This window comes from Chiloscyllium plagiosum, chromosome 6 (genome assembly GCF_004010195.1).
Source record: "Chiloscyllium plagiosum isolate BGI_BamShark_2017 chromosome 6, ASM401019v2, whole genome shotgun sequence".
Classification (NCBI taxonomy): domain Eukaryota; kingdom Metazoa; phylum Chordata; class Chondrichthyes; order Orectolobiformes; family Hemiscylliidae; genus Chiloscyllium; species Chiloscyllium plagiosum.
Genome location: NC_057715.1, coordinates 114,579,037 through 114,592,996, shown reverse-complemented (window position 1 = coordinate 114,592,996; position 13,960 = coordinate 114,579,037). Strand labels below are relative to the sequence as shown.

The 13,960-nt window shown below is 44.8% G+C and overlaps 1 protein-coding gene across 3 annotated transcripts in view; it reads right to left on the bottom strand.

The window, feature by feature from the left end:
* The window catches only part of gdpd5b (glycerophosphodiester phosphodiesterase domain containing 5b), a 248,065-nt gene that overhangs the window by 151,453 nt on the left and 82,652 nt on the right, over positions 1-13,960 (bottom strand). For 2 of the 3 annotated variants that reach the window (XM_043692480.1, XM_043692479.1), the window contains exon 2: positions 11,068-11,239. The exons of the other annotated variant lie outside the window; for it this stretch is intronic. In XM_043692480.1, coding sequence (XP_043548415.1) covers positions 11,068-11,184 — 117 coding nt within the window. In that variant the 5' untranslated portion in view covers positions 11,185-11,239. The remainder of the gene's footprint in view (positions 1-11,067; positions 11,240-13,960) is intronic. 3 annotated transcript variants of the gene reach the window in all.

The following is a 13,960-nucleotide window of genomic DNA, read 5'->3' as shown; positions in this document are numbered from 1 at the left end:
ACAACTTTGTGCTGTTGCTGTGGGATGTGGTCCTGAGGAAGGGAGATGCAAATTCATTGCAAACCCCATCACCACGTCACAAGAACAGTTTGACTTTGGACTTTACTTGAAGTAAGTTCCTGAAACCAAAGACAGCTGGAGGCTATCAGATACAGGAGGAGAGTCGATATTTACATCCCAGACATGATCGATTGGGTCTAAAATCGAAGACTGAGTCTGGACCAGGTGACCTGAATGAGGCACCAAAGTCCAAATTGTGATGAAATCTATCCATCCTAAAGTCCCTTAGCTTCCGATGTAAACTTCTTAACCAATGTTCCAGATCCTTGTGTGACACTCTCAGTTCAATACTCCCCACTCCGGAACAAAATGCTGATGTTAGAGGGGGGAGCTGAATGTGACACGATGATACCGGAGTTTGAAGGGTTAATTTACAAAATAATCCTAGCCTGTTGTTCCTCAAATTTCAAAGATATGGGGCAATCTGACTCAGGTCTTTTGTAAACCATAAGATGTTGCAACAGAAGTAGGCCATTCAGCCCATCCAGTTTACTCTGCCAGTTAGAGATCACAGCCGATTCAATAATCCTCAACTCCACTTTCCTGCTTTTTCCTTGTAACCCTTAATTCCCTTTACTGATTAAAATTCTCTCTCTCACTCCCTCAGCCTTGACTACACTTAATGACGGCCTTCTGCTGTAACGAATTCCACAGATTCACTCCTCCCGGAGAGAGGAAATCCCTTGTCATCTCTGTCTTAAATGGGTGACCCCCTATTCTGAGATGTTGGCCCCTGGTCTGGGACTGTCCCACAAGGAGAAACAAGCTTTCCACCTCTGCCCTGTCAAGTCCACTAAGAGTTTAGAGTGTTTAAATAAGGTCACTTCTCATTCTTCTACATTACAATGAGTACAGGCCCAACCTCTCCTCGTAACACAGTCCCTGTACACCCAGGATCAGCAGAGTGAACCTTCTCTGGACTGCTCTCAGAGCATGTATATATCTTTTATCCTTAGGTAGAGCGGCCCAATATTGGCCACAGTTATCCAGCTGTGGTGCGATTCATACCTTGTGCAAGTTTTAGCTAAACTTCCTTACCTTTATGAACCAGAAACAGAAGTTGCTGGAAAAGCTCAGATGCTGCTGAGCTTTTCCCAACAACTTCTGTTTCTGCATCTGCAGTTCTTTCGGCTTTTATTTAGTATTTCCTTACCTTTATGCCTGGTTACCTTGAAACATAGAAAAGAAAAATAGAAAATATGAAGAGAAGGCCATTCGGCCCTTTGAGTCTACAAGTAAAGGCCGCCATTCCATTATAGCTTACCTATCACCCATTGAATGTGGACGCTAGCATTTTATGATTCACAGAAAGAGTGCTAGTGTATGTTTCAGATAATGGAAGTCAGCAACTCCGACATGGGCAGATTCTGTCCTCTACAATTTAGATGGGTGGTGCAGGGGGAAGAGTAGAGCCTGGAAACACGAGGACAGATTCCTTAAATCTGAGCCGTTCTGCTTGGGACATCATACATAAAAGCTTGTTCACACAAAGGGGTCTGGAAATCCATAACTCAACTCCCCACCCCACCCAAACCAAATCTACTCAAAAAGCTATTCAGCCTGAAAGAGGGGTAATTGGAAATTTCAACCCAGCAAATGATAGACATTCATTAATTAGAGGGGGTTAAGGGTTACAGAGCCAAGGTTGGTAGGTAGAAACATTTCAAAGATCAGTCATGATCCAATTGGACAGCAGATCAGAATTCGAATGATCAATCAATCCCAGCACTGTCTCTCTCCCCAGAGGGCAAACAGAAGACACAATAAACAGTGTTGGTGCTGAAGGCAAAGAAACATGTTCAATTATTCATTGATGCACAACAAAAAAGGTTGGAAAAAGAATACAAAAGAATTCCTCTCAAGGTAAACTTGCAGCATGGGTCAGTGGTTAGGAAGACAATTGCAATGATGGCATTTATTTTGAGAGGACTTGAATATACAAGCAGGGAGGTACTTCTGAGGCTCTGTAAGGCTCTGGTCAGACCACATTTGGAGTATTGTGTGCAGTTTTAGGCCCCAAATCTCAGGGAGGGTGTACTGGCCCTGGAGTGTGTTCAGAGGAGCTTCACAAGAATGATTTTAACGTATGAGGAACGTTTGAGAACTCTGTCTTGATACATGATGGATGAGGGGGATCTAATTGAAACATACAGAATACTTAATGGCCTGGACATTAAGATGTTTCCATTGGTAGGAGAGACTAGGACCGGAGAACACAGAGCAAAGGGAAGACCCTTTAGAATGGAGATGAGGAGAAACTTCTTCAGCCAGAGAGTGATGAATCTATGGAATTCACTGGTACAGAAGGCTGTGGAGGCCAGGTCATTGAGTATATTTAAGCCTAAGATAGATAAGTTCTTGAGGATCAAAGGGATCAAGGGTTATGGGGTGAAAGTGAAGGAATGGGGTTGAGGAAACTTATCAACCACGGTTTAAAGGCAGAGCAGACCTGATGGGCTGAATGCCCTAATTCCTGCTCCTATGTCTTCAAGTCTTAAAAAGCTGGTTGCAGTGAATAGCAAACTCAACGTGGTTCTTTACAGACCAGGGCTGAGAATAGAGAGGAAAATCTCCATGAGGCAGCTCAAAGGTTGCAATAGCTACACAGCATCTGGTAACACACCAGTGGACACTCAGAATTTAGGCAGCACTTCTTCACTTTGATCTCCATGCATTAATAAAATGGTACTGCAGCAACTCGCCGAGACTGCAACAGCACTTCCACCACTAACAGCTAGAAAGGACAGGTCAGAAGAAACTTGGATAGCAACAGGCCATTTCTCCCCTTGAGCATGCTCTGCCATTCAATGGCTGATGGGACATTCCTCATGTCCACATTCCTGCCCTTTCCCTTTAGCCTTTACTCCCTGACCGATCAAGAATCTATCTCAGCCTTAAATATATCACAAAGTAGACCAGCAGGAGACTAGAAGGACACAGCAAGCCAGGCAGCAGCAGGAGGTGGAGAAGTCAACGTTTCAGGTGTAACCCGTCTTCAGGACTTCAGTAAATACAGACAAGGACTCTGTCTCCACAGCTCTCTGTGGTAAGGAGTTCCAAAGACACTCAACCCTCAGAAGAAATTCCTCCTGATCTTGGTCTTAAATTTGCACCCCTTCATGAGACAATACCCTCTGTTCCTAGACTCTCCCATGAGAGGAAATACCCACTCAGCATTTACCCTTCAAGCCCCTTGACAATCCTACATTTTTCCCATGAGATCACCTCTCATTCTTCTGAACTCCAGTGAGTAGAATCCCAGTTAACAGTTCATTTTAAGCACCTTAGAAAAGGACAGTGAATGTGTAGCTAAAATTAAACCAATTACAGCCGTGCTGGCTGAGTGAGGAACTTTTTGTTTACTGTCATGTAATTGGTTTTTCTTTTATATAATGAACTTTTAGGCTCTTTTGTTAAAAGGATACTGAACATACTCACAAGAGGCTGCACATGACTGACTTTCATGTCAAATAAAAAGGAACATTAAACCAATAATCTATCAAGCCGGTTTCACTCTGGGATCTGACTTGCCTGGCATTACCACCCACTGGATCATAGCAGAGGCATTGTCTTTTGAGAAAGAATTTCAAAAGAATCATGACACTGATAAGTAATCTTTCTGATCTCTATTGGAAATGGGTCACTTCTTTATTTTAAAAGTATTAATGTTTATTCCCTGACGAGATGAAACAACCTTTCCACATGCACCCTCCCAGCACTGCTGAGCATCTAAATTAAATACTGCGGATACTGGAAATATGAAACTAAAACTAAAATGCTGGAGAAACTCAGCACGTCTGGCAGTATCTGTGGAGAGAGAAACAGCAAACGCTTTGAGTCCAGTTAATTCACAGAATCATAGAATCCCTGCAGTGTGGAAACAGGCCATTCAGCCCAACGTGTCTACATGGATTCTCTGAAGAACATCCCACCCAGACGCACCACAATGCCCCACCCTATCCCTGTAACCCTGCATTTCCGGTGGCCAATCCACCTAGCCTACATGCCCCTGGACACTATGGGCAACTTATCATGGCCAATCCACCCTAATCTGTGCTTCTTTGGACTGTGGGAGGAAACCAGAGCACCTGGAGGAAACCCACACAGTCACGGGGAGAATGTGCAAACTCCACAGTCACCCGAGGTTGGAATTGAACCCAAGTCCATGGCACTGTGAGGCAGCAGTGCTAACCACTGAGACACTGTGCTGCCCAAAGCAAAAGGTCACTGGACTCAAAACCTTTTACCCTGTTCCTTTTTCCATGGATGCTGCCAGATCTGCTGGGTTTCTCCAGCACATTCTCCTTTCATTCCGGAGAACTGTACATTTTCTGTTTGCATAAATGCATTAAGTTTAGAATTTAATATTTTGGCTGCTGTGTGAAAGCCTTCACATTCTAACTTTCGTGCATATCCCTCAGGCTGAATTAGCAGAATGTAATATCTTGTTGCTTCAGTATCATTTGGTTGTGCTCACGTCCACAGGGCAATGAGGAATGGGCAACAAATGCTGGCCGAGCCGAGCCAAGAACTGGGAAATGGAATTATAACAGTTAGGTGCAAGTTTTGAGTGGTCCAGACTCAATGGGCTGAAGGGCCTTTTCTGTGCTTTAGGTCTCTACGATAATGATCCTACCTTGTGTTATCTGTCAAGAACTGGAAATTAAATCACCAGGAACTGACTGCATGTGGGATAAACATTCCAGTGGGACCACATTCACGGCTGCGTTGGAGTGTGCCCCTTTGTATAATATGACCCTCTCCTGCCAAGCAGCAAGAGGGTTTTCTTCATTCCAAGCCTAATTTGGGGCTATTGCAATGAAAGGTTGTCTAGAATTCATAACACAGGAGGGCTAGGGTGGAGGTTTGGGAGTCTCTGCAGCCCATTCACCACTCACTGTCCCTCACTCAATCAGTTCCCTGGACCCAGCATAGGTTCCAAGCCAGAACAACTACATTGGCATGATTACCCTGCACGCTGCACCCCTGTGCCCCAGGCTTATCACAGCAACTCTATCAGCAGCTCCACAAAGATGGGCTGCCCCACGGGGTACACAGTTGATTGTTTCAGGAAGGAAACAGCCATCCTTACCTGGTCTGGCTTACACATGACTCCAGACCCACAGCGATATGGTTTACTTTTAAATGAACTCTGGGCAATAAATGCTAGCCTAGCCAGGAACAACTATTGCTTTTTACGCTTAATGTTTGATCATAGAATCCTTACAGTGTGGAAGGAGTCCATTCGGCCAATCGAATCTATACCAACCTTCCAGCCAAAACCCCATCCATACCCACCCCCCTACCCTATCCTGTAACGCTGCATTTATTGCAGCTAACCCACCTAGCCTGCACACCCCTAGACACTGGGAAATTTAGCATGGTCAATCCACCTAACCTGCACATCTTTGGATTATGGAAGGAAATCCACACACAGAATGAGCAAACTCCACACAGACGGGCGCCAGAGGCTGGAATTGAACCTGGGTCCCGGGCGCTGTGAGGCAGTAGTGCTAACCCATATCGTCCATGCTGACCGATGACCTCAGAGGAAAAAGACAGAAACCTGCATTGACATAGCACCTCCCACAACTTCAGGAAGCCATGACGCTCTTCATAACAAGAGCAAAAAAAAACATTCATGAACTGTGGTGACTGTTGTAGCCTAGGCAAAAGGGCTGTTAATCCACATCCAGTAAGACTCTCTGAACTGGAAGAGGAGGATCAGTAGGAGATCCCGTTGTGGCCAATAGAAATGCCACTGATTCATTACTGCATCCATTATTTATATGTCATTCAGAATGGTGATAACTCAAAAAAAGCAGTGATCTTTAAGTCCCGTTGTTTTGTCTTGATGCAACACACATCAACCAGCTTGAGAAAACCATCCGTGCCCATCATTAACGCCTTTGTCACAAAAATATTTTCTTTTCTTTTCCCAAAGGCAGGAGTAATTGCTGTTTATTTCCAAAAATAGTTGCCTTGAACTGTGCCAACCTACACTTCCATGTCATGTTCTGGCACCAACTGGGTAAATTACCAGAACATTTACTTAGAGGAACTCAAATTCCCACCCTTTATCTCTCTGCACTTTGTGGGATTGCTTGATTGGACAGTGCCAGGTGAGTTGATACAGGGAAACGGTGTCCTCAGGACAGAGTATCACATGCCCCATCACCATCCCACACGACCATAAGAAACAGCAATAAAAATAGGCCATTCAGCCCCTTCAGAAGAAAGTGAGGACTGCAGATGCAGAGATCAGAGTCAAAAAGTGTGGCACTGGAAAAGCACAGGAGGTCAGGCAGCATCCAAGGAGCAGGAGAACAGATGTTTAGTCTGCTCCACCAGTCAAAGAGATCGTGTCTGATCATTCTCAACTCCACTTTCTTGTCTTTTCCCCTAATCCTGGATTCCCTTCCTGATTAAAAATCTGTCTCTCTCACCCTTGAAAATACTCAATGACCCTGTCTTAACAGCCCTCTGTGCTACAAGAATTCCACAGATTCACTCCATTCAGAATAAAGGGTCACCCTTTTAAGACAGAGATTAGGAGGAATTTCTTCTGAGGTGATGCCTCTGGCCCTAGACTCTCCCACAAGGAGAAACAGCCTTTCCTTATCTCGGGAAACAGTAAGGAATGCAGATTGAATCCTGATGAAGGGTTTTGATCCGAAACATTGACTTGCCTGCTCCTCAGATGCTGTCTGTTTCGCCAGCTCCACATTTATTGATCGTCTTTCCCCATCTACCCTGTCAAGACCCCCAAGAATCTTGTATGTTTCAATAAGGTCACCTTTTGTGATTTTAAGATTGCATCAGACCTGCTGAGTTGCTCCAGCGTTGCAGTAGTTGTGGGTATGTTTGCTGAGTGGGAAGTTGATTTGCAGATGTTCCGCCCCCTGTCTAGATGGCATCCTCAGTGCTGTGGAGCCTCCCTGTAAAGCACTCCTGTGCTGCCTCTTCTGAAATTTATTTGGTTCTGTTCCTGCTGCTTCCAGTTGCTCCTTGCAGTGGTTGGTATATCGGAGCTAGGTCAATGCGTTCATTGATGGAGTCCATGGATGAGTACCACATTTCTAGGAATTCTCTGGCTGTCCTCTGTTCAGTTTGCTCTAGTATCATTGGGTTGTCTGCCTGTTTGTACTATATAGTGTTTAGTACAGTCCCTGCATAGGATATAAATACTATACAGGACAAACAGGCAGACAACTAGCTATTCACATTTATAAACATCAACTAGACACTAAATTACACAACCAGCTGTCCCTAGCAGCTATACACACAGACAAAAAAGGACCACAAATTCGACTGGGACAACCCAGTCAGGAGAGATGTATTGCAGCAGCAACTGCTACTGAAAAACTGAAAATCTAAAACTCCTGGCTCTGTGGGAGCTTGACCACACCCATTCAGGCTGCTTCTATTGTTCCAACTTTAAAAACAAAAACCCAAAGACTCATAAGCGGTTTACGATAAACATCTCATTGCTGGTCTTAAAACCTTCCTTCTAAAAAAAAAGGACAAAATAGACCTCTTAAAACCAGAGTATCATGCCAAATTTTCAAAATAACCCAACACTATTTACAAGCAATGAAGTACCTTTTGTTTTACGATGGTGACTACACCACAAATGTAGGAAATACAGTAACCAATTTACACACAGCAAGCTCCCAGGAGAGGCAGTAATCAGTCTTAATGATGCTATTTAAGGGAATCGATAGGACTCCAGGTTACCCAAGAGAACTCAGTTTTGTTTCCAACACTGTATTCTCCGGTGCTTGGTAGAATAACAGATTAGCAATGGATTAGAATGACAGTACCTATGGCAGAGCAGCATCCCTCAGGACTGGCAGTGTTAACCTCAATGTTCATGCTCCAACGCTGAGAGTGAGGCTTGAAACTGTGACCGGAGAACCAGAGGGGAGGGAGTGTTAGCCTCTGAGCTACAGCTCCCAACAAAAGCCAGGGGACCCTGCACCTCTGGGTTCTTCCTGCTGCCAAGTCTGGCTTCACCCAGTGTAGAAGGGTCAAGGCCAGACTGGTATCAACTCAACGGATGATCAGGCTCGATAATTAACCAATCACTGTTTGCCTGGCTAAGGGGTTACTAGTGACCAGGACACTACCAAGTCTTGCCAGAGAGAGGAAGCACAGAGAAACAGAACTCTCTCAGTTTCTCATAAGACTTCATTTTCATAATTACAGGCAGGCCCTGTCTCTCAGAACAACAGGGTTTCAATTGATAAAAGATAGTCCAGTCATTTCAACTCATTACGTACTGTCCTCCCAAAACGTACACACCCCTCCATCCTTCCCTGCTTTATCCTTCTGCTCAAATTGTCTCACTCACTACAAATACCTCTCCTCGNCCCAACTCAAAAACCACCCCAAATCCCATCCCTGTCAGCAAGGAGCTGCTTGACTTCCCACCCCTGTCAGTTTGTTTGATGAAGAAACCAGACAGCAGCAGGAATGTGCAGTCAGTAGTTACCACAATGACCCGGGGGGAGGAAGGGATGGGCAGTTAGTGGGAGCAGGGAGACAGCAGGGGCCTACCGCTCAGAAAAATCAGACATGACATGGAGTAGGGGGGGTGGGTGGCGGTGGTGTTGGTGGTGGAGAGTGATGGCCTAGTGATATTACTGCTGGACTGCTAATCCAGAGACCCACGTCATGTTCTGGGGACCTGGGTTCAAATCCCACCACGGCAGATAGTAAAATATGAATCCAATACATATAAGACCATAAAAGTTTCCTAGGTGGTCCAATTGCTCAGTTAGCTGGTTCACTGAGCATAGTGACACCAATGAGTGTTCAAGCCCAATATCAGCTCAGGTCACCACCAAACATGGAGAATAGGAGCAGGCCATTCAACCCTTTGTAACTTTACCACTATGCCACCATCTTCCCTGAATTCCTAAAGCAGCAAAGCTTCAGAACTATGATTTATGGTCATAAGGAGGAGTTGACCCAAATTGCGACCTCTGAGACCATGTTGCTCCATGAGGTCAGATCTTGGTTGATCAACCCATCTTCCCACCTTTAGGCTGCCAACTCGGAATAAATAAATGTGTCTCTGGAATTTGCATCGTCTGACCTGCCTCGATGCTTCTGCTATTGGCCAGACAAGACCTCACATGCTGCCTTCTTCCACCAATTGGAAAGCTACAAGACCCGTTAGCCAATTGAATGATGTCTGCCTGTCTACCACTTAAAAAAAGGGGTGGGAGAGACAAAGGCTGCTTGAAGGGAAATGTTCAAGGAAAATGACCAAAAAGGCGCCATTTTTCTTTACGAAGGTCTATACGATTTTCTCCAGGGTTCTCACAGCAGCATGCTGGAACTCAATCTTCAACTCCTTTATACTCCACACTGATTCTGGAAGGTCGCCAACCTAATCCCACCTAATTATTGCCTCCGCAACACGCCTCAAACAACCAATAGCTCATTTTCATCATCCCCGTGACTCCCAGAAACTTGCAGGATGTGAACATAAACTTACAATTAAACCTGTCGCAAAAATGTTGAGGCTTGTAATTAACAGTCTAAGTACAACTTTTAATGACATGATAATTGCAACTTCAATGGCCATCAACCTTTTGTACCCTGAAAGCAAGGAGGGAAACTGTCTACAGTTTTGTATCTGCACGCACCACCCTCTGCCTGAAACATTTGCTCCTCAGGTCCCTTTTCAATCTTTCCCCTCTCACTTTAAACCTGCGCCCTCTAGGTTTTGGGCTTCCCTAACCTGGGAAAAAAGGTATTGGCCCTATCCATGTTCCTCATGATTCTACAAACCTCTTTCAGCACTACGTGACATACCACCCACAATGCAATGTCAAAACAAACAAAGGTCTTGAAAGCCAAATGGCATTCCAAAGAGGTCACACAAGAAACAACAGAAGGATAGACCATTCGGCCCCTCAGGTCTGCTTCAATATTCAGTATCATCATGGCTAATTGGGTTTCTACCTCGCCCTGCTGCCCGCCCTCTCCTTTTCCTCCACTCTCAGAGACATTGAACATTTGTCTGTCCCTGCCGTCAATATATTCACCAATGGAGCAGCCAGAAGCCTCTGGGGCAGAGAATTCCAAAGATTCACAAGCTTCTGAGTGAAGACTTTCACCTCATCTCGATCTAAAACATCGAGACGGCACCATGGTGTTTCTGCTGGTCAGGAGATCTAGAACTTGGAGATAGTGAGGACTGGAAAGTCAGAGTTGATAGATTGTGGAGCTGGGAAAAGCGCAGTAGGTCAAGCAGCAGAGGAGCAGGAGTGTCAATGTTTTGGAAGGACCCTTGATCAGGATTTAAGATGCCGACGTGAAATGTCGACTCCCCTGCTCCTCTGATGCTGCTTGACCTGCTCTGCTTTTTCCAGCTCCACATTTCATTGACCATGGAATCTAGAACAATGGCTCAGAGTCTATCTTGCCAAACTCCTTCAGAAAGAGCCAGTGCATCTGAATGAGATCACTTCTCGTTGTCCCAAATTGCACAAGAACACAGACCTAAAGTATATCTCCAGATAGAATTTGCGGTTTTGGGTCGGAGTTTCCGTGATTTTCATGGATTTGCCTAAATCACAACCACATGAACTGTAGCAGTTGGGAATACTTGAAAATGAATCACTTTCCAGGAACAGGTTACAAACGATCATTAATGCCCAAATACAAAGGGGACATCACAGCGATAATCTCCCGGACTTTTGACCGAGCAACGTGTCGGAATGGAATTTATCACAGAATCCCTACAGTGTGGAAACAGGCCATTTGGCTCAACAAGTCCACACCGACCCTCTGAAGAGTAACCCACCCAGATCCATTCCCCATACCCTATCACGCTACATTTACCCCTGACTAATGCACCTAACCTACACATCCCCAAACACTGGACAATTTAACTTGGCCAAATCACATTGCTCTACCACTCCCATCAGAAGGAGCCTTGTTTCTGCTCAGAATTCCCCAGCACCAATGTTGGGAAGAGAAGCAAGCACTGACCTTTGTCGTACTATCGTGAGACCTCTGGTACCTCTTCCATCTGCACCCATAGATTCCGGTCAGACAAGACAAGCACAGCTGCGGTTCATAGTACTGAAGTGGTTGATGTTTGACCATGCTCTTTCAAATGTTGCTGGAGGGGACCTCAGCAACCCATCAGGTCACAGGGCTCCTTTGGGAGGGGAAAAGAAAACAGGATACATTATCGTCAAGCTGGGGGTGGAAAGGGGAGGAAAATACCAAAACCTTTGTAAATACAACACGGAGTTCAGTAACACTAGGTCAGAGAACAGACTCATTGTGCACAGGAAGCTCTCTCAGCCGGTGGAACTCCGTAACACCTGGGAGAAGTAGGCCATTCAGCCCATTGAGTCTGCTCCTCCATTCAATGAGATCATAGCTTTTCTGATAATCCCCAACTCCACTTTCCTGCCTTTTCCCCATAACCCTCTATTCCCTTCCCGATTAAAAATCTGTCAGTCAGCTTCGAATACACTTAATAACTGAAATCAACATCCCTCTCTGGTAAAGAATTCCACGGATTCACTCCTCTCTGATTCAGAGTCAAAGGGATTTGCGGTACAAAAACATACCCCTTCAGCCTTTCACATTCACGTCCGTCAAACTCTGTCGAAAATATGTGATCCCTTACTTTGAGATGATGCCCTTTGGTCCTGGACTCTCCCACAAGGAGAAACAACCTCTCCACATCTCCCCTGTCAAGTTCACTCAGAATCGTCTATGTTTCAAGAAGGTTCTCTCTCATTCATTCTCTCAGGTGAGTGAGTGTGTGGAGTTTGCCCATTCTCCTTGTGTCTGTGTAGGTTTCCTCTGGGTGATTCGGTTTCCTCCCACAATCCAACAATGTGCAGGACCGGTGAATTGGCCACGTTGAATTGCCCGTGGTGTTTAGGGATGTGTAGGTTAGGTGCATTAGTCAGGGGTAAATATGGGAAATGGGTCTGGGTGGGTTAATCTTCAGAGAGTCAGTGTGGACTTAAGCTGAAGGGCCTGTTTCCATACTGTAGGAAATCTAATCTAAATTCTAAAAAACACAGGCCCAACCTACTCATCATCTCTGTATAAAACTGGCCCCCTATATCTGGTTTCAGCCTAGTTCACCCACTCTGCTTCCAATGTCAGTACATCTTGCCTAAAAAAGGGGTCCAAAACTGTTTACAGTATTCCAACTACCTTCTTCAAAAAGCAGAGTGTTGAATAGGTTTAAGGCAGGAGCAGGTAGATTACTTAAAAAGAGGCAAAAAAAAAAAAGAGTAGGAGCAGGCCATTCAACCCCTCGATGCTCCTCCTCCATTCACAAAAATCGTGGCTGATCAGTTTGGGTTTTGAATTCACATGGAGTTCAGCCACGATTATATGGAATGGAGGAGCACGCTCGAGGAGCGAGCTGGTCTTCTCCAGCTCCTAACCTGGATGTTTCTATGAGGCCATCTTTGAGAAAACAATCCAAGAAATCTCACTCTCACTGCTCTCTCCCAACCATTCTGTAAATTTTTCACCAAGTATACATTCAATTTAAAAAAAAAAGTACCTCAGGTTACCAATTTTCTCAGCACTGGAAACTATTTCCCTTTACTTATTCTCTCAAAAATGTATTCACACTTTTGGAATCGGTCAGTCAGATTTCCCCTCATCCATCACCGTTTTGACAATAAACCCATTCTCTCATGACTTCTGACCCAATGTTTTGGGAGAGTCGATACTGGAATTGGGTCTGATGTTGCTTCACATCTCCTCGAGGGACATCTTTCCTTCCTGTCAGAGTCTCAACATCATTGATGGTATGGTGGTGTGCTCAGTGGATGAGTAATCTAGGGGCTTTGAGAGACAGGTTCAAATCCCATAAGGGAATTTAAATTCCTTTCATAAATTTGGATTTGAAATCTAGGTTACGTGAAGGTGACCATAACCTGCTACAAAAGCCCATCTAATTTCAGCGATATCCTTTCGAAATCTGTTGTCCTTATCTGGTCTGGTCAACATGTGTCTCCAGACCCACAGCAATGACTCTTAACTGCCCCCTGAAATGGCTTAACCAGCCTCTCAGCTCAAGGGCAACTGGAAATGGGCAGCAAATGCTAGTTTTGCCTGTGATCCCTATACTACACGAAGGAACAAATTAAAAATTCAACTACTTCAAAGAATCATTGAATCCCTACAATGTGGAAGCAGGCTATTCCTCCCACTTAGTCTGACACCAAACCTATGAAGAGCATTGCACCCAGACCCATCTCACCCCTATCCTGCATTTTCCTGGCTAATCCATCTAGCCTGCACATTCCTGGATACAATGGGCAATTTAGCAAGACTAATCCATCCTAACCTGTGCATCCTTGGACTATGAGAGGAAGCCAGAGGAAACCCACCAGAGGGTTGGGATTTATGGTTGTACCGGCAAATAATTAACCTCAAAACAATGTCACCAAAATTAAATAGGTAACCAGCTTGTTATTGGTGTTTGAGGGTGGGAATCACTGTGTAAATTGGCCGTTCCATTTTTGTCTATTACAGCATCTCAATTCACTGATTCTCAGACACCGAAAGCTCAGAAGGTCATTCAGCCAATTCTTGAATGACTCAAACAAACATCTGACTTCACTCATCCCATTTTCCACCTGTAGGATTGGACAGCAAAAGTAACTATCTAATTGCTGCTTCAATGTTGTGAGCGTCTGACTCAACTACCCTTTCAAGCATTGAGTTCCTGCCTCCCACCATCCTCCAAGTGAAAGAAACATTTCTCAGACCCGAAGACATAGGAGCAAAACTAGGTCATTCAGCCCATCAACTCACTCTGTACTTCAATCTAAGCTGATAGGTTTCTCAACCCCATTCTTCTGCCTTTCCCCATAACTCTTTAGTGTCTCTTCAG